Source organism: Ceratosolen solmsi, unplaced genomic scaffold (assembly GCF_000503995.2).
Source record: "Ceratosolen solmsi marchali unplaced genomic scaffold, CerSol_1.0 scaffold27, whole genome shotgun sequence".
NCBI classification, from domain to species: Eukaryota; Metazoa; Arthropoda; class Insecta; order Hymenoptera; family Agaonidae; genus Ceratosolen; species Ceratosolen solmsi.
This window is the reverse complement of record NW_011948426.1, coordinates 4,335,431-4,356,793: the sequence shown is the minus strand read 5'-3', so window position 1 is coordinate 4,356,793 and position 21,363 is coordinate 4,335,431. Positions and strand designations below refer to the sequence as shown.

The 21,363-nt window shown below is 32.7% G+C and overlaps 2 protein-coding genes across 2 annotated transcripts; one reads left to right on the top strand and one right to left on the bottom strand.

The window, feature by feature from the left end:
- Positions 1-6,209: 6,209 nt before the first annotated feature.
- On the top strand, positions 6,210-10,984 carry LOC105363215 (G-protein coupled receptor moody). Its single transcript, XM_011500847.1, has 4 exons — positions 6,210-6,407; positions 6,969-7,278; positions 9,445-9,728; positions 10,425-10,984. Exons 1-4 carry the CDS (start codon positions 6,220-6,222, stop codon positions 10,918-10,920), a joined length of 1,278 nt encoding a protein of 425 aa, XP_011499149.1. The 5' UTR covers positions 6,210-6,219; the 3' UTR covers positions 10,921-10,984.
- Positions 10,985-13,521: 2,537 nt separating this feature from the next.
- LOC105363347 (sensory neuron membrane protein 1-like) lies at positions 13,522-20,354 on the bottom strand. The gene is made up of 7 exons (XM_011501014.1): positions 20,224-20,354; positions 16,781-16,980; positions 16,501-16,709; positions 16,114-16,375; positions 14,721-14,935; positions 14,044-14,270; positions 13,522-13,732 (listed from the first exon to the last, which is right to left on the bottom strand). The coding sequence occupies exons 1-7, from the start codon at positions 20,352-20,354 to the stop codon at positions 13,522-13,524; spliced, it is 1,455 nt and encodes a 484-aa protein (XP_011499316.1).
- Positions 20,355-21,363: the final 1,009 nt, after the last annotated feature.

Below are 21,363 nucleotides of genomic sequence, written 5' to 3'. Positions count from 1 at the left end.
AATGGCATATGAAATTTAAAATTTAAAATACTATCTTATTATCTTAAGGCCCCGAATGAGAAATTCGTTGAAAAAAAATCCTTTTGTAAATGCATAACTACGTTTACGTTTACGTTACACGTTGATATTTTCATTAGTCGCACGATGACCATATTCATGAGACATATTCATCTCACTAATATTATACCATAAATCGTTGCATTATTGTATTTAAAATTTATATGGGACGGTATATAACTATATATATATATACCGTTAAATCCGCATATAAAATTCCTTAATGAGCTCGTTATTTAAAAAATATGATTTTACTTTAGTAGGCATTAAAGAAAGAAAAAAAAAATTCTTGTGCCAATCAATATTCATGTATTTAAAATGTAAATAAAATTTAGTTTGTATTAAGTACAATAAAGCAAGCGTTTTCCAAAGCCATAAGAATGACAATTTTACTGCTCGTAAAGTCGACTATTACGTGACTTATTATATTGTAGTCCGGTGGGTTAATCTAATATCTACACATATTCTACTTGTCATCTACATTCTGCATAAACATGCATTTGCGATGTTCACTATTGTAGTGTGATATTCTAATTTTTTATAATTTTCTACTTATCTTTACGGTAATATAAATGTAGATTTATCATTATTATTATTATTGTTGTTGTTGTTGTTGTTGTTGTTGTTGTTGTTGTTGTTGTTGTTGTTGTTGTTGTTGTTGTTGTTGTTGTTGTTGTTGTTGTTGTTGTTGTTGTTGTTGTTGTTGTTGTTGTTGTTGTTGTTGTTGTTGTTGTTGTTGTTGTTGTTGTTGTTGTTGTTGTTGTTGTTGTTGTTGTTGTTGTTGTTGTTGTTGTTGTTGTTGTTGTTGTTGTTGTTGTTGTTGTTGTTGTTGTTGTTGTTGTTGTTGTTGTTGTTGTTGTTGTTGTTGTTGTTGTTGTTGTTGTTGTTGTTGTTGTTGTTGTTGTTGTTGTTGTTGTTGTTGTTGTTGTTGTTGTTGTTGTTGTTGTTGTTGTTGTTGTTGTTGTTGTTGTTGTTGTTGTTGTTGTTGTTGTTGTTGTTGTTGTTGTTGTTGTTGTTGTTGTTGTTGTTGTTGTTGTTGTTGTTGTTGTTGTTGTTGTTGTTGTTGTTGTTGTTGTTGTTGTTGTTGTTGTTGTTGTTGTTGTTGTTGTTGTTGTTGTTGTTGTTGTTGTTGTTGTTGTTGTTGTTATTATTATTATTATTATTATTATTATTATTATTATTATTATAATTATTGTTATTGTTACTTAAAAATTTTACAGATGCACATATTATTTTCCTTCTTTTACACGAAAATTTTGCATATTACCGTATCAATAAATGAAGAAATATTTCAGATTTTATTATTAAACTTCATTTAATTAAGGAAAAGGTTATACCAGTAGTTCAGAAGTATAATTATGCATATTAAGTTGGTAGTAGCACTAAATACCAACGAAGAATTTAAATTACCGTGTATTTTTTTTCTTTTCTAACTCAATGGAATTATTGTTACTGCATAGAATGTTATTGCTGTTTAATTTTTTATAAAATCAGTGGTTGGCGAGAGTTATTTTATCTGTTGAAAATCTAACGATCTATAATTATTTTGCCTTTTAAGATAATTTAAGTGCTATGATATTAAAATCAATTATTATATCTGTTTACTTCGATTGTTGAACATGAAACATTGTTTACTATAATAAATAGAAACACGATGGTGACAGATAGTACATTTAGGCTAAATGAAAAAATTACAGATTGTCCTTTAAGTATTTTCATTTTATATAATAATTTTCATTATGCTCGAGCGTATTCTTTGCAATCATTGCAATGACCATTTTTTCAATAATTTAATTTATTTTTTAATTTTCGTCTTTAAACATAAGAATCATATCATCATACATAATTTACAATGTTCATTTAGAATTAGAATGTGCAATATAATGCGATTGTCAAATGGTAATTGTGAGTTAGATGAGGAATGATTGCGCGTCAAAGTTTCATGCTCATTTTAAAAAATTTATAATGCAAGAGAACGTCTGCCGTTATTATAAAATGGAAATAAACACGTATACAAAACAAAAAACAAAAAACAAAACAAAAAATCAAAAAAAAAAAAAAAAAACGAAGAAATATCCTACCAATATAAAGGACATTTATTTGCAAATAAAATCACAGTTGATTTTCAACTGTTTATATCGTTCTTACAAACTGGAAAAATAAATAAATAGTGTGGGTATGAATTGGCCGGGGCAAGTAATTTTCAAATGTCCATGCGAATGATAAAAAATCGTAGAAGCCCAGTTGTTACAGAAATGAAATTAGAAACAAGGTTCGGGGCCTGGAAAACTTGAAGCCATTAGCACTGTTTATTAAATGTGCTGACCCTATCGCTTTATTTGAAGTTGGTTAACGCATGCGCGACATCTCAGAATAGAAAAATAACACGAGCCTTAAGTAAATCAATGTAAGAAATATATATATATATATATATATAGGTAGTACGCAATATTTTATCAAGTATTTTATGGCAATTAAAAATCTGATTTATACCCTTTCTTAAGCGAAGATTTCAAGTACCCAGAGTTGTAAAAGTATTTCTATTTTGAATCTCGCAAAAGAAAAAAAAAAAAAAAATACTTGGCTAACTAGTTAATTTTATAGATAGCAGAATCTATTTTTAAAAATCCGTATGGACAGTGAAATAATTTATATTGATTATATTAAATGATAGATTTGCATTGATTTGATGAAAAATTAAATCTCTATGATTTTTGCAAGAATTTCAAGTAGTTTATTGAAGTAGAATAATTGCAGATAATACATTGTTTAACAATTAAATAGGACAATGTCAATTACACGATCTTTTGTATATCTTTTATTCTTCCTCGCTTATTTCTTCTTCATTATTATTATATATCCAAATAGTTTATAAGAAATTTAATTTTTATCCTAGATGTCTATTTAATTTAGCTCGATCGTTTTGACAATATTAATTTAAAATTGTCCTCGACTCGATAAATAATTTATCGTATTATTGTTAACTCGCCTGAGCTATCTTATGGCCAAATACTCGGAGCGTATAATAATATAAATAATTTTATTTACATTTAAATATTAATATTACATTTACATTTGATAAAGGACTTGGGTATTGTGACGTCTAGATATATATATATATATATATATATATATATTGTTATTTAAGGGCATCAATTGAGCATTAAAATGATACTCCATATAAAGATATAAAATGGCTTTTGATCTTTACGAAACATTTTATTAGATATTCCATTGCATATTCCATATGGTCAACAGTCCCTCTAGTCATGCCTGCTAAAAGCGAACCCTAATAGCCTGTCTCTCATTCCTTATAGACGTTTATCTGACAAATAACAGCTGGATATACGTCTGATCTCGTCTATATAACTATTAAACGACAAGAATTTATTCGTAGCTTTTAGATATATGAGAAATCTATCTGGCAATTATATTTATACGTCGTACGAGCATTCGTAATCGCCGAGCATTTAAATAGTACTTATCGTTTAATAAGCGTATTATTGGATCGATAAAAGTTGGTCGCAATTATGCGAAGGACGGATCGATAATTCTACGATTGAGAATTTTATGATGGAAAACCGATTGCAGAAAGTATGGAAAGTGAGAGCGGTGATTTAGGGCGAAAAATTTACGTCGCGCGCGAGTGAGCCTTTATTCGGAGGACTCGCTAAATAAAATGTTAAAGGCACTCGTGTCCACTTTAAGAGCTTTTATTATTATCCGCGTGAAAGTCGAACGATCCGATTGGTTAAGAAGAAATTGCGCGGCGGGGGGAGGGGTGAGATCGATGCCCTACAAGCAAGCCGCATCTCACCTACGCGTGGACTCGTATTATACGATGTGGCCTGCGCTCGCGATTCATAACTTAAATTGCGTGAACGCAGCTGCGAGAAAAGGACGTGTGACGATAGGTCGTAAGTGCGCGGGAGACTTTGCCTTTGTGCGATTATCGCGCGATACTTTCTCCCTCCGCGCCAAAGCTCTTTATCTTACATTCTCTTCTCGAAATATTATGGCCAGACGGCCCATATGCGAGCTGCTCGGCTCATTATTAATACTCATTTTGCAATTTGTAGTTGATAATACTTTTCATTATAAGATTTTAACTTCTCAGGCGCCAAGCATACTGATTAGTCGGTTTAAACTTTCGGTAATTGGCACGGTGTTGTTTAAAATTAATAAAAGTATTGTCGTAGTCCGAGCAGAGGAGAGAAATAAACGAGAAGTTACGTGTAATTAGACGAGGTTTTTAACGTCAAACGATCAGCCTCATTGACGCTTACGACAATGCAATAAAGCCGTCACAAAACATTATGACGTTTATAATGATGTTGACCGAGCATTACGGGGCTGCGGCGATTCTACAACGAGTGAGCGAATAGTCGGAATAATAACAATAATAACTGGGGCCATGTATCTTAAGGATAAGCGTCATTACAAACGTTCGTGATGTCGCTGATTAAAAATTCTATTTCTCGCTTATCCGACGTCAATTACGTCAATTACGGCAGGACTTTCGAAAAATTGTTGCAAAGTCCTCCTCAAAGTGACGCCTGAGACAATGTCACGCTCCAATTCACTAATTCAGCATTGCGCGTAACTTATCGAGAGCAAGTAGATTTTTAATCGAGGCATCCGAGTCAGGTGGCCGAGCTCGACATTTAATTCCTATTAAGTGTAATCGATCGATACAACGATCAAGTATCGCACGATAAATCACGCCAGCCTGAGTCCTGTCGAGCATTTCATTTCTCGATCTACACGATCTGCATTCGATAGCCACGATTCTCCTCCGCTCCTGTTCCGTATCGTTAGGCTTGGCAATAAAACAGAAACTAAGGAGAGCTTTAGACTTTGGGATAGCGAAGCTTTGCAAAGTCAAGTCACGGCGAATAATAATTCTCTCCGGTTCGCCGTCCCCGGTCTCGCGTACCGTCTCGAAAAACCATATTCTCGGCCGTCGGGTGATCAAGATCAAGCGTTGCACAGAGGACAGGGAAGTCTTAATTTCGTTAGCACCTCCGATCAATTAACATGATAAATAGTCGCCGAAGAAAGAGCTTCGAGCCTGCAGCTGTCGGCCAGTCGCGTAAGAATGGCCATTGATAGTGCGAAACAAGGAGTTTGTGATAAAGGTTACGGGCACTGTGTGTGCGCGCCAGGTTTTGGAGGACGCGATTGCTCTATTCCTATTAAGGTAGGGAAAGAAAAAATAAATAAATAAAATCTGCGACTTTTCCTCGGGCGATTTATTGGGACTTTACGGTCGGATAGAAGCGATCGGTGCTATCGCGCTTATCATTCCACTCCGAGGCGTCATCGTTTTCCGTAGCCACTTGGATCCTCGTACCCGAAGCTTTTTTAATGCTCGGCAAATTCATCTCGAAATTATTAACGGCTGCGGTTGATTAGGGAAGAGGGGCTGGGGAGTCGATTCTTTTACTTGTTTCTCTCTCTCTCTCTCTCTCTCTCTCTCTCTCTCTCTGTGTTTTTAGTTTTTTTTTTTTTTTCGAATCAGTGTCTATATCGAACGCGCACCTGCTCATCGACAAAATGTTTTCTTGCGCGATAGAATTGCAAATCCTCGTTAATATTTATGGGGAGCGAATAGAAGCCCCGACGAATACTATTCTTTAGGAGATACGGTCGTGTAAATAATTTATTGCTGGGAAGGCGGTTTTATTAGTAATCGGTAGCAAAAGATCAATGCTAATCCTTGTATAGCGAGGAGATCGTCCTCGGGCTGCGTAGACGTACGTAACAGACTTCCGTCCAATGTTTCCTAAAAATATCGCAATTTGAGAGGAGATCGTTGCTGCTCAGCTTTACCGCTCTTAATTAACAATGAATTATCGACATATAAAATGAACAGAACTTGTGACAATTTATCAGTCACACCAATGTCCAAACAGATATTTAAAACCGTATTGAGATGTAAATGAGGTTGTCGAGGTCTCTATCTCACCGCCACTACCACCTACACCCTACGTGGCCGCCGATATCCTTAGTCGGTCCTGTCCTCTATAAGACCTCGGGGCATTCGTCGAGGCCGTGAAAGCCAAAGCGATAAGACAATAATAACATGTCGCCCCATTGTTATTGAAACAGCTGAGAAACGCTACTGCCGTATTCATCATGAATCTCTCGATGTCCGATCTCATGTTCTGCTGCTTCAATTTGCCCCTGGCGACATCGACCTTCTGGCACGGGTCATGGCTCCACGGACCGCTTTTATGTCGACTCTTTCCGCTACTGAGGTACGGCCTCGTCGCCGTCAGCCTCTTCACCGTCTTGGCCATTACCATCAATCGGTACATCATGATCGGCCACCCAAGACTCTATCCCAAGTAAGTAACGCGTCTCTCTCTCTCTCTCTCTCTTTAGCTATCTATCTATCTATCCATCTACCACCCACTAGGCAATTTCATTGCCGATTCACGCGCCATTTTTCAATCGAAAGATTAACACGCTCCCGGAAGTTTTCTCATTGAACGCAATGCTCGGACGAAAATTTTACTTTTATCAAAGACTTTGCATTTTTCCGCTCACTGTTCTGCCCCTTCGTGCGAATTGAGCGATTTTAACTAACGTTTTCAGCTAAATTCTTTCAATACTCGCCCATATTGTCGTTTTCTCGTTGTTTTTTTTTTTTTTTTTTTTTTTTTTTTTTTTTTTTTTTTTACGATAAATAGCGAATAAAATAATACATCGGTAAAATGCAATTTTTGCACGTGATTGTGAGGTTTTTCTTAATTTCTTAAACTTAATTTCTCTAAAACTCCATAACTCTTTAACTACTCTAACTATAACTCTAACTTTCTCCATAACTCTCTAAAACTTAATTTCTCAGCCGCTAACTTTGCATTTCATTTTCTCGGTAAAGCTATCGGTAAAAATCCTTGTTACAGATTATACAAGCCCAAATACCTCGTGCTGATGGTCCTGGCAACGTGGCTCGGCGGCTTCGGGGCCCTGATACCAACCTGGTTCGAGCAATGGGGTCGTTTCGGCCTCGACCCAGCCATCGGCTCCTGCTCGATTCTCCCCGACGTCAATAGCCGCAGCCCCAAAGAGTTCCTCTTCATCCTCGCCTTCCTCGCCCCCTGCATCGCCATCGTCGTCTGCTACGCCCGAATATTCTACATCGTGAGGAGGACGGCGCTCAAAAGCCGCAGACGCGACGAGGCGACAAAGGAGCTCGTGCGATCTAATTTTCAGGTTACGATCGTTTATTCGCTATACGCTATTCTCCCTCATGTACGACGTACGTGTCCTTATTAATTTATTAATCGAAATGTTTTTTACACTGACTTTTACAAACCGAGCGGGTGCCACGTGCCTTCCTCTCGCGGCAAGTGATTAATATTATTGAAACAAGTTGTTTCCGGAACAATTTTAGTTGGTACGCTCACACATTCCGGGTGCTTATTCGCTTCGCGAATTAAAATCTTTAACGACGGAATTCAAAATTATTTGATAGTGTGTGCATATCCAATGATTAATTCTTACCGACTATATGAGCATATTTCGTTGGTTAATGCACGCAGAAACTTTGCTTCTTAGAATTTCTAATCTTAAAAAAATAATCTTCGCGTAAGTGTTTAATATGAATTTGTGCGGCTAATTTGTTCATTTGCATTTTACAGCACTGTAGTTGGAGAAGACATTTAACAAATTAATGCTAATAAATTTGTTAAAAATGCCCATTTAGTATAAATAATAATAGTTGTTCTTCGACAGATGCAACTTAATGGCAACGTTGGCGTTCTATTTCAAATAAGAGAGGGGAGGGGTGGGCAAAAAAAAAAACATTGATATTAGAAATGTATGTTGTCCCATCGATCGAACTTTAAAAGCTCGCGAGAGAAAGCTCTGCTCTCTATTAACAAGAGCTAATATCTATATATATATATATATATATATATATATATATATATATATGCGTTATAATATAAATTTATCAAGACCAAAATAGAATGCGACAATTATTGTTATAATTGTTATTATTATAATATAAGTTGATGATATTTTCTAAACAGAAATAAATAAGAAAACGAGTTCGAGCTCGGGAATGAAATTACGTCTAATGGTGAAAAGTCACTAATTAAACATCGGTCGCGATAATTAATTGCACCCGTTCACTCATTTAAATTGACTTCGATACTTCGAGCTACGAATATTGAAAATTTTGACGATAAAATCAATTGCTTATTTGAAATAATTAACCTTATACTTTTTTCCGGAGTCGAATATTTATTTTTATAATTTTCTACACTAGAAGCAGAACATTGCAATTACGTAGCACACACTTTAGAGGTGATTAAGTGCACTCGTGGCACTAGGCCTAGGAATTTCCAAGAAATTAGATTTTAGCCAGAGGCAATTTCGCGCCACCTTGCCACGCGGCTCATTTATTTACTCGTTTTTGTTTGTTTTTTTTGCCAAAACCAGTTACCAATATAAGTCTCCATTCATTGATTATTATTTACAATACATTCGTTACTCTCTATACCGCATGTCATCAATAAAGAACACGAAACACAAATTGCATTACCTCATACGCTCGAACCAACCATCTCGTAATATTCGTGAAAGTAGCGCGAAAGATGATAAAAATTTGTTATCAATGCATCGCTAATAGCCACCTAAGAGTAGTCGGTCTTTCTTCCGGTTCATCAATATTTATCAAACGACTACCTACACCTGTGCACCTCGCTCTTCCATCCATTTAAACTGTTACTTCTAAAATCAATGGCATACGAGAAGCCGAACAAAGCTATAAATATACTTGCAAAAAAAAAAAAAAAAAGAAAAAAAAATAAAAAGAAAAAGAATTCGGACTACGGGAATAATGCAATACGATGCACACGATGACACTAGGCATTGCCGAAATTTTATACGGGCTAAGCTATTAAATGCGATTGATCTACAGATCGATGTTCGGAAACGGTCTGGAAAGCAGAAAGACATACGCCTACTCTTGGTCACGTACACCCACACGGAGGCTTAATTCGGATTAATTATGTAGTAAAGTGTCGAGCAGACATGACTCTACGCATCGCACATTTATACCTATAATTTACTAGGCTAAACACGGCGAGCAAAACGATGATTCCAATCACCGATTTTCCAGCCAAGCAAGCTATGGCTACGGGAAAATTAAAGCGACAGAACGAAGATTTCTCGACCGAATTATACCCGACCGAAGCAGGTCATCGGCTTATCGGTCATTCCGGATTTTCCGTTTGCGTTTGCTGCCAACGGTTTCGTATCAACGGTTTCAATTCCAGCCCAGCGCGTTCTCTCGGTCTAAGCTTAGACGACTTTCAGCCATTCTCACGGACACTTAGGCAATCGCTAAGTAATCCGTTGCTGTTGTCCTAGACGAAGCTGTCCAAGAACCAGGAGGACTCGGCAATCGGCTCCATGAGCTGCCAGGCAACCCACACGAGCGAGAACAGCGGCTCGCCAATCAAGTACGAGCACCAGGACCTAGTGCTCGGGGTCCCGGACACTCGTGTCATACCGGAGGTCCGCGTCCAGGATAATCAGCCCCTGGAGCTACCACGGAGCCTCGAGCGTATGCCGGCTAACGGCGTCTCCGAGCAGATACTCGACACGGGTACCCTGCAGAAGGGCACCTCGCGATTCCTCACGCCGCCCATAAGGTTCACCCCATCCGTAATTCAGGCATTCGGCAAATCGTCGACAGTAGCTTTAATGCGCAGACGGCCGAAGAATTTCTCCTTAAGAGTTGATTTTTTTCTCTCGTTAAGAGTTGATGGTGCGCGATTACGATTTAGCACAGTGTGGATAATCCAATTGGTGCATGTAACGTTTGACAATTTTCACTGTAGAATTCTTGCACTGTAGAAAGAGAGGAGGAGATGATGGAGGAAATGATGGAGGGATTGAGGGATTATGGGGGTTAGTGATCACACTGAATTATTCGAATAATAAAAAGAATTAACGAGGCGGTTCTCATATCTTATTACAATTCATCCTCTTTATCTGATTTCCTTTTTCTTTTTTTTTTTTCTTCATTATCTTTTCTTTTCTTGTCCCCCTTTTATTTTTTATCCCCGAACGTACGCTAATTATACTCATACCGAACGAACGTCCAATGCTTTTTGCATTAAATGAAATCAAAGAAACTTATCGGTAGCTTTTAGTGCCAAATTAACGATATTGCACAGTAATTATGCAACCTAATGGTCCACGAATAAATAGCATAAAAACGCAGTCCGATTAGCGTGTAATTTTTGATGATTGGGCAAAGGACGGAGCGACATCGGGAAATTGATAGTAATCCCGAGAGGTCGCAGGATAAAAGGCGTCGTTGTAATGATATGATTGTGTCGCAGGTACGAGGAGGTGTCGGACGATTGCGCGAGCTCCCGCTCGGATTCGCCCTCGGAGAAGAGGCGAACGAGCGACGGACGTCGGAGCGAGGCTACGTCAGCGTCAGGCGGTCGCGTCCTGGGCCGGGGCTCGCGATTTCGGAGCGTCCGGGGCCGGAACTTCGAGACAGGCAAAATGACGGCCAAGGATAAGAAGCTCCTCAAGATGATCCTCGTAATATTCTCATCGTTCCTCGTTTGCTACCTGCCCATCACCATCACCAAGACCTTCAAGGAAGTCATAGACTGGCGGGGTCTCAACATCGCCGGCTACATACTCATCTACCTGACCACGTGCATCAATCCCGTCATCTACGTGGTTATGAGCTCGGAGTACAGGAGCGCCTACAAGAACGTGCTGCTCTGCAGAAGCGACTCGGGTAACGCTGCCGGGAACGAGCGCCGGAAGCTGCAGCACAAGAAGCAGCGGCCCTCGAGGAAGATACAGAGGAACGGCTGATGAAGAACTTCCCCGGTCGTCATGGATTTCGTACGCATTTTTGCTAAGCGTTTTTTTTTTTTTTTTTTTTATCGCTAACTCGTCGGTCGGTTAATGCTGTCGAATTTGCGCCATCGACGACAACAATTAGCTCTTTAACGACGAGAAAATTTCAATTGTCGTCCCTATCGCCCGGACGATCACTTTTCACGTCAAGTTTAGCGCAAATGAATGAAACGAGCCGAATTGAGTTACATACTTTCTCTCGCGCACATCGTATACACACATTTTATTGTAAACATACTATTTAACATATAACATTGATTGCGTAATTAACGAGGTTCGAAGCTTCATTACGATGGATTATGCAATTTTACGATGTATTGTTCAGAGATGTGTGTACTCTTAATTTAGATGATAGGTAAGCACAAATTCACAATAATGAAAATTTTGCGTGAGCGGAGTGCGCAAGACTGAGTATCTTCCAAATTTTCCAATACTCATTATTATAGAGAACAAGTGTAAGCAAAATATGTTCTATCTTCTTTTAAGTACACATAGAATGTGCATAAGTATAAAGAGCATTTTTATAAATTGCCGTTTTCGATCCCTTTATGCAAATGGATCGATCGAGCGATACTTGAAAATGTAATAAGAATTGTGAAAAGGAATGAATCTTATATATCTTTTTAAGTTTAAGTTTAAGTTTGAGAAAATAGCGAAAACAGCATAGCGAACGCTTATGTAAAACTTTTATTTTACGATAATTATTTTTTTCCTTAGAAATTCATTTCAACGTGATTATTTTTAAATACATAGTAACGATAATATTCTTTATTCAGTGCTGAAGTATATAACTAATGAAATTTAATTATCTTTATATATCTCGTACGACTCGATATTCTTTTTATATAACTTCAACTCCACTTTATAAATATATATATAAACTTAAGCATTTTTAACTAAAGAGTCAAGTTTTTTACTTTTAATGTAAAACTCAATATATTTATAACTGTCTAATCAAAACAAATTAAGATATAATTCTTTTTTTTAAATTATTATACAGATTTACGTTACAATCATGTTTATTTATAATAAGTAATATTTAAAAATAAAAAAAAAAATAACCTAAAATATTACAAAAATTCCTATCAAATTAATTTATCAAATTTTATTGTTTATAAAAGACGAGCTTTACTTTATGTAAAATAAAATTTTATAAAATAGAATGGATATATACAATTACAGTGAAAATTCATTTTCAAGCGTAACAACATTTATTTAAAATTAAAAACGATGCTCGTAATATTCCATAGGAACGGGAATTTAAAATAGGAATAATCATAAACATTATTGAGCAACGACAAAATTGTCAAACGTATTTTTATCCAAAATAGACGATTTCTTTAATTTCTTTTTTTTTTTATGTGCTATAATTTTTATAAAACTTTTTATGTTACAAACTATTCTTCCATAAAGAAGATTATCTTAAAAATTAAGATAAAATCATTTCTATCAAATGTTTTGGTATAATATATTATTACTATATTCTAAGCTGTTCTAGATGTACATAAATTTATAAACAATCTTTACATCTAATATGATTAAAAATCGATAATAAAGGTGTATAATCAATTAATAAAATCAATTATTGTTGTTAATATTTTATCTTTTGTATGAATAAATTATAATATTTTTATCGTTTCAAATAAGTTATATTAAATACGATTTATAATACATTTTATATATGCTATTAAAGACATGAAATCCAATGTAATAGCCGAATGACAAACATCATTTTTGCAATAAAATTTTTTATCAGTAGACTTACACTATTTCACAGATTATTAATTACAACGGAAATTGAATACAATATCTTTAAAATTGTGTCTATATAATATTTATATACATTATTTGATTAAGTTAACACGAATGAGAACATGTGCTAATATTTAATTGTCCGAGCAACAAATGTCTGTGTATTATTATTATTAAGCAGGAAACTCAATAAATTAAGTAACTGAAATCGGTGTTTTTTTTTTTTTTTTTAAATGTTGAATTAAACTAAAATGTTGTTTATTATGCAATATGGTATGAAAACCATATGGAACCATATTTGTACAATAACATAAAATTTACGTATTATATAATTGAATATTTTCATTAATAATTTTATTAAATTATCATTGGCGAAAAACTCGATAAATAATTTAAAACAATTCTTGTTATTACAATTTTAAATCCTGTACTTTCACATTCTCGGACTTCTTCGGATTACAATTTATTTATAACAATAAATAAACCACAATTTAGAAGAAAATTATTATAAAACATGCATACACAATTCAGCAGTAGTGTTTCATAAAAAAATATATGACAAATAATGTGTAGATGACAATTCAATATAAAAAAAATCATAACATTCCTTGTAAATCCTTACTAAATTAGCATTAAAGGTAATAGAGCTGAAATCAAATTACATGTCTTGTTATTATTAATCGTTTGATTAAAAATTGATGTTTGTCTTGTGATTATACAGCTTCGCTCTTTTCATAATTATGCGAGAAAATTTTTTTGTCAATTTTCACGTAATATAAATATAATGATTAAAGTCACAGATTATTAATGAATATTTACTGGTAGCGTAGCTACAGCAGGTGACATTGTATTAATGTTCGTTTTCATCTCGGCATTATTAAAATTTTTATTGAATTTCTGCTCACCGGCGTGCATAACATTAAGAATTTTCTTTTTATTACGCAATATGTACTGTTTAATTCCTGCGAATCCGCACATTCCCAATCCACTTAACATTACGAAGTACTTAAATATTCTGCGCATAAATCACAGATATTTTGCATTATTGTTAAAATTCAAAGTGTCTTTATTTATATTTTTAGAAAAATGTATCCAGTTTAAGTCAATTTAAACGGTAATTTATATTTATTTCAATATGATGATTATTCAAACAATGTACCGTTATAATTAATATGTTACAAATTTTAATCGAATTTCTTTTTTTTTCATTCTTTTTTTTTTCTTTTCTTTTTTTTTTTTTTGAATTTATTTACGAGCTTACAATAAAGTGTTCAGATTTTAATTGTGATTACTCTAATTATTTAATCGATCTAATTCAATACTTACTTGGATAACAAAACCATCGTATGTCCGGATTTGATTTCTTTTAAAAGATATTCTGGCATAATCATGACCTCATCCATCCAGAAAATCGGTAGCAATGCCTCACGATAATTATTCAATTGTTTCATTTTTTCCACTTTGTTGACTAAGATATTTAATTGTGCTCGTGTATGCACATTTATCGGTATACCGGTAAATGGATCTATATCGATAATTATCATGTGCTTTTCCTATTTTGAAGATCATTGGATTCGGTTACATGTAACATAATTGATTAACTTAGTTAAACAAAGCAAAAAAAAAAAAAAAAAAAAAATGAAGAATAAAGAAAAAAAGAAGAAAATGAAAGAAAAGACAATTATTTGTTAAAATTATAGATTTTAAACAAGTTAGAAGGTCCGTGTCGTCAATAATTCGTAAAATAATAAGTAGCAAAGTTATCCGTAATTAAGAATTAATTCACTTTTCTATACTTTTCGATGAATTATAAAAATAATTTATATTCATAAAATATAAATTTGAATAATGTAAGCATTTAAATTATTATTTACATGCTTGTTTATTAATATTTTAATAGGACTGAAATTGCAGACTTTATCTCAATGTTATAGAAAATAAAATTAAAAAAATATTGAATAATCAACATGTACGTGTTTGATGTTAAAACTATTACATGATACCTTATCAGGTTTCATGCCGTCTATTAAATCTTTGTAGTAAGGATCGGCCAAGAAAAAGTGAGGATTCGTAACAATTATTGGTGATTTATTACATTTATATGTATCAAATGTTCCTTTCTTTAGACATTTATTTGGCGGCTGACAATAACATTTCTGTCGAGGATTATTTTCACTATCAATACCTAAATCAGTGGTATATCGAAGTAAGTTCATATCTGAAACATAATTACACGTTCTACGTACAATATACATTAGCAAAATTGCACTTTAAAAATTATTGATTTTGCTATTTTCAGGAAATTTAGCTCCTCTAATCTATATAGAATAATTATAAATTGTCTTAAACAAAAGGTAACTACTAGTTCAAATAACATTAATCTCGTCCTCCTGATTGAAATTATACGTTGCATTCGAACATTATTAAGCACTTTTTGCGTCTCAATTTATACATTATCAACAACAATGATAAATTTAGTTTTTACTTAAAAAAAATGACAAAGTATAGAGTGGTCGTTTCAATGATTATGCTACAACGGGGAATTTGATATTTACTTTTCGCGATTTAAATCGTTTTATCGATTGTACTTGCGCATTCGAAGATGTCGTAGTACATCAATTGCGCTACGATTCGCAGGAGCTTATAATCGACGGTGCATTACGATCAAATTACACCTCGACAATGTTATGACTTTATGACAATGAGCGTACCGAGTATATTTCTCCGCCATAGCTCAATTTTATCTACAATAATAAGTTTTCTAATTTAATACATTCTAAGAAAAATATACTTTTCACCGAATTTGCTGCATTTCTTATCGTAATGCGATATATTATATATCGGAAATTTTTAATTATAAATTTCCTAAAAGAATTTTTGTTTACTCAATTTGCAAGTAGTTGCAGTAGTAGTAGTAATCCCACAGTATACGTCTGGCCTATTTTAAAAGGAAACTAAAATTTCTTTGATTTATGGTTGTAGTTAACTCACTATCTCATTCTCTCTCTCTCTCTCTCTCTCTCTCTCTCTCTCACTCGAATTTCAACAGTAGTTTCTACTAGATAAAATTGAATACGAGTGAAATAAATAAAAGTTCTAGTTGATTATTTTAAGTTATTTTATTATTATTTTTTTTTATTATTTATTTTTTTTTTTTTTTATTATTATTATACTAATAATGAGTTGAATTTAAAAAATACAATAATTTATATTCGATAAAAATCGAGTGAATCGAATAAATTAACAGTATGTCGTTATATAAATTCCCAAATAATAATTCGATTGGATATTTTTATATCTCAATGCATGAGATGAAAAATAATAGTCGTATATTTGTAATAATGTTTATAAAAAATAATTGAACATTTACGAGACACTATGTGTTGGTGCACTTACTGGAAAACGTAGTTTTCGATTCAAAATGACAGCTTATACTCCGACAAAGATTCGGATTGAAAACAACGACGTCGTCTCTTCCCTTTCTATCGAAATGAGGATGGAAAACAGTACCGTCGGTCCCATTAAACGTATCGCAGTACTCGTCATCCCAAACCGAGATATTCCGATTGTTATTGTACTCTATAACCTTACCTACGTCCATTATATTTTTTATGCCTCGATGGACGCGTGTTCGCGCCTTCGACTCAGTGCCATTTGCCTATAAGATTAATACTCAATGGAATAATAATTAAATATTAATTCCTATAAGTATACCATATTTATTGATTAATTGATCCATAAATACGTAAGTTCGAAAATTACTATATAATTTGCATAATTTACCGGTCTTACTATGGACGCGGAGTATAGATTTTCCCCCACCAGTTGAATGTCAAGTGTTTCGCGATAAATTTTGATCTGAGTACAAACTGCTGAGCCTGCGAAATCTTGCACATTACAATCGACGAGGAGGCCATCGAATAATATATTCCTAACTTTCGTTTTTATAAATAGATTCTCTGGTTTTCCGAATATGCTATCAATTGCTTTACCTATGCTTAATGAAGGTAAGGATTGAAAAATTTTGCTGCTTACCCTAGTACAATATTTACAAATGTCTTACTTAAAACAGGTAGTGCGCTAGGCTTATCTCGATGAACTGCATTGATCAAAGCAAAAATAAAAAAATGAGGAATTACAATTTCCATTTCGTCACTGAGACCATTGCTTTTATCCTTATTAAAATAGTACATGCTCTTAGTGGCGTATGATACGGTGTCATCATCTTCCTCATCGATCTGATTTACTTTCTCATGCCATTTGCTTCATTAAAAGTGCGAAAAAATTTCACAGATATGCTTATCTTAATATATAAACAGTCAATTATTATTGTTATTGTTATTATTATTATTATTATTATTATTATTATTATTATTATTATTATTGTTGTTGTTGTTGTTATTATTGTTATTATTGTTGTTATTGTTGTTATTATTGTAATTATTGTTGTTATTGTTATTATTGTTATTGTTGTTATTATTGTTATTGTTATTATTATTGTTATTGTTATTATTATTATTATTATTATTATTATTATTATTATTATTATTATTGTTATTATAAAACAATCTTATTAAAGGATGTCAAATTAGTGATAATTGTTGTCATTTATTATTGCTTTTACGACACGTTTATAAATACAAATATAAATGAAAAATATTTATAGCCTAAGGTATGTAAAGAAGTATGTGTTTGTATTCATATACACATGTCTGAATATGTGAATATATAGTTGTATATAGCCAAAAAAAAAGAAATGCAAGTAACAAATAAATTTATACAAATACATAAAATTGCATGTCTAAAATTTATATATAAATTTAATATATATATATATATATATATATATATATATATATATATATAGGTGTTCGTGTGTTTAGAATAGAAAGAAAAAACGGTACGTGTGTATAGTGTTATTGAAATATAAAAAAATTTCAAAATCTTTGAAATCGAATAAATCATTACATTCGGCCATTAAATGTATTATAATTTTGTCTATTTTTCTTTTTTGCAAAACAGCTTTTCATATCATACTTACCCATTTCAAGATATTTATTCTGAATTTAAAAATTATTTTTTAAAATCCTGTTATGTTTTTGTAGAATTAAATAATAAAAAATAGAAAAATAAACTCATTGTAAAGAATTACCGGTTTAGCCAGATACTTAGAAAAATAAATCTTTAAAAAGTTTTATCAGACTTTCCATTTGCTATCTAGTTTTCGTAAATGGAGTGAGCAAGAGAAAGGAAAAATCACGAAAAAAAAAAAAAAAACCCCTTTTTTTTTTTTTTTTTTTTTTTTTTTTAAAGCTACATCGTAAGTAAACTTATTCGTAGATTCTACTATAAAGTAAAAATTCGCATTAATGATATAATAAAGTAATGACCCGAATCCGATAAAAATTGATGAGTGAGTTGAAATTGCCTTTTTACTTGGTTATAGCTTTTCGCGTATATTTTAATATTATACTTCAGTTTTATTTGTGCATTATTCAGTTTTATTTAATTAAACTTAAATAGTCGATTTTAAGGACAATTTTAATTGTCCGATATTAAAATTTTCGCAAAAAATTCTTCCACCAACTTATTTATTTTTTATGCTTCCATAGAATACAATTTACCTACGAGTCTTTCAATTCGTATATTAATACTCTTACTTAATAAAAAAAATAATACGCAATATAATCTATAAATGATAAGATATGCAAGATTAAATTATTTCTACCAAAAAGAATATATTGAATTATGTCTCTCATTGTGACAAATTCATTTTTACATAAAGATTTTTATGACATTGTATCATTTATTTGGATTTCTATGTAAATTCCCGTTTGTCGACTGATCGGAGAATTTCAATGATTAATTTGTAGATATTAGTGTACGCTAGGCTATCAAACAGTGGTTATCAATATTTTCCTTATACGTCCATGCAAACGAATTCTTTTGATTAATAGAAATTGTTAAAAATAAGCCGATACACGCCTTTTCAACCTTCGCCTTTGCCTTGCAAAATAATGCCTTGTGCCGTTATACTTTTAAGTGCGCATGAATAACAACATTTGTGCCAATGTTCGGCAAATATTGCAAATATAATTTTAACGTATAAGGTAATGAAAGATGGCGTGTCACTCACCTCATCGCATTTATTATAGACATAACATCCGCAGATGCATCTTATCAATTTTTGTAGCTTGTACTAGCGAGTAGGGATAGGGAAGATTAAATAGGAAGACAGTGAACAAAGATGGAGAGCTTCGGTAAAATTGCGATCGGATTTCAATGAGAGTAGAAAGACTTTCGAAGCTCGCGATAACAAGTTTATTCGATTATTTTTTTATTAGTCGATCATCACTTGCGTTCAAGGTAATTACGTTGCCATTAATTTTCACCCGATCGAGCGACGGAACAATAAGTTTGTCTTACGCTGTGCAGATCTTTTTTTTTTTTTTTTTTTTTTTTTTTTTTTTTGTTGCTTTATATTTTGGTGTTTCGGTGAAAAATATGTTATATATGATAATAATAATCTACTTTGTTCGATCGATTAATCTTCGAAATTTCGAAATACACGATTGAATTTGAATGTAACTTGAAATTAATTCCATCGCAACGATGCACACTGTACCTTAAAACCCATTTAATATGCACTTGGTTAGTGTAATACGAAATTTCAACAAGTACCTTTGTCGTACTACCTAATGAATATCAAAATAATGCCACGTCATACTTTCACATTCTATGCCGTGTTCGTGCTCGAGTGAAGCGATGAGATTTTTTTTTTTAATGCCAGCCGAATTCTGACATTATTTTCGTAATGTCTCTTGGTTTGATATATTCATTGAAATCCCCGCAGTTGTAATCTAACTTTAGCATTTAAAAATATTCATATACATATTTAGGTAAAGATGAAATAATAAAAGATAATAAAAAATTCCTCTCGGCTATTTTACATAATTATATTTAGGTAAAATTTCTCTGTTATATCATAGGCTTTTAATCAATCGAAAGAAAATTAATTATGATTATTAATTATATTTTAATAACGAACGTTTGTAGACACTTCAATTCGTACCATACATTCGACAAAAATTTAATATAACTTTGTTTCTTTTAACCGTACGTGAGGGCATCAACATGCAATACAACTCCTTTACTCTTACGTACGTGTAACCATTTATATAAATTATTTTATCTGAGTTTCTTCTTTTTTATTTTGGTTATGTTTTGTTTTTTTTTTTTTGTTTTTGTTTTTGTTTTGTTTTTTTTTTATTTTGTTTTTGTTTTTGTTAATTTTTGTTTGCTTTGTGTTTTGTCGATGCAATTAAAAAGTCCGATTCGGGTGTTTATAACGTTTAAAATTTCATGTACTAAAGATGAATTTTTTTTTCGCTTTGTAATTTTTTCGAACGAATGGACGAATATGATTTAAGGTATCGAGTAATTAAACATTATATTGACATTACGATCTTTCCTAGCATTGAAATTACATTATAACGAATAACTTACTCGTAAACGAAAGGTCCAACTTCTTGAACCACTGGTTTCTCTCCAGATTCAATTCCGTAAGGATTCGTTACATTAAACATGTAAATGTGAAACTCGAATGCAAATGGAAACTTACCCCATATATCTCTCATCATCCATCCTTTCTTCAAAGCTACTTTCTACGAAATATATGAATTATTAAAACATCACTAATCGACATAAATAAAAAAATAAATAAATAAGTAAATGAATCATTAGAATCTCTATTATGAGATATTATTTTAAATAAACTCTTAGTGAATAAGTTGTCAACTCTATATATTAAACTCGAGAGCATAATCGCTGAAATCCTGATCGATATACAAATATTCGAGGATTATCACGGACGAGGAATTGTAGGAACGCGAAGAGGAGGGCAACGCGCATAGAAAAATATATCCCGTAGAATCCTTATAGCCCCTCATCCTTTATGCATTTAAAAGGACGAAGGAATAGGGCTGCAGAAAAGACGCGCAAGCAATCGGATTTTCAGGAGGATCAGGAGTATCTCGCTAAAGTAATATAAGAAATAGTCTCAGTGGGGCTTTGAGTTGGCTGAGCCCATTCGGGGATTACGTTTTATAAATATTATCCTCGACCGCTGTTTTGCATGTGAAATAAGATTATAAATAGAAATACCGGATATCGGATTTCGTCAATTATTTCGTATTCACTTTAGTTATTTTATTACATAATTTACTGTGCATATTATAACGATATTCTGAATGTAAGACTACAATGTTAATTGAGATTTATTTTTAGTTCAACTACTTTCATGAACTATAAATTATTAAATTTATTCAATTACATGCATGATACGCGTCCCCCCCCTCTCTCTCTTTTCAAGCTTCGAAAAGTGATGAACCATCAATTACAGTTTGAACAATTATGTTTATCTTGTATAAAATTCTTGTAAAAAATTTAAGATGATTAGTTGTGGTTGTAAAGTTGGATTAAATTTATATATTTTAAATGGTCAATAACTTATAATATTTATAAGATCATTATTTATAATATAATATGCTTTTACATGAGAGTATTTAAAACAATTAACGATGCCGTGTTTCCTTAATGAAGTCTTTATCATACTGTGATAGCCATAACAGACAATGTCACGTTCAA

What these genes read in the sequence shown, in the direction of transcription:
- LOC105363215 (XM_011500847.1), top strand. Translation starts at nt 6,220, where the DNA reads ATGTTCTGCTGCTTCAATTTGCCCCTGGCGACATCGACCTTCTGGCAC. An exon ending in CACCCAAGACTCTATCCCAA is followed by an intron (nt 6,408 to 6,968) that starts GTAAGTAACGCG and finishes TCCTTGTTACAG; the next exon opens with ATTATACAAGCCCAAATACC. An exon ending in TCGTGCGATCTAATTTTCAG is followed by an intron (nt 7,279 to 9,444) that starts GTTACGATCGTT and finishes CTGTTGTCCTAG; the next exon opens with ACGAAGCTGTCCAAGAACCA.
- LOC105363347 (XM_011501014.1), bottom strand. Translation starts at nt 20,354, where the DNA reads ATGAGAGATATATGGGGTAAGTTTCCATTTGCATTCGAGTTTCACATT. An exon ending in CCGCGTCCATAGTAAGACCG is followed by an intron (nt 16,376 to 16,500) that starts GTAAATTATGCA and finishes TTAATCTTATAG; the next exon opens with GCAAATGGCACTGAGTCGAA. An exon ending in ATCGAAAACTACGTTTTCCA is followed by an intron (nt 14,936 to 16,113) that starts GTAAGTGCACCA and finishes ATTATGTTTCAG; the next exon opens with ATATGAACTTACTTCGATAT.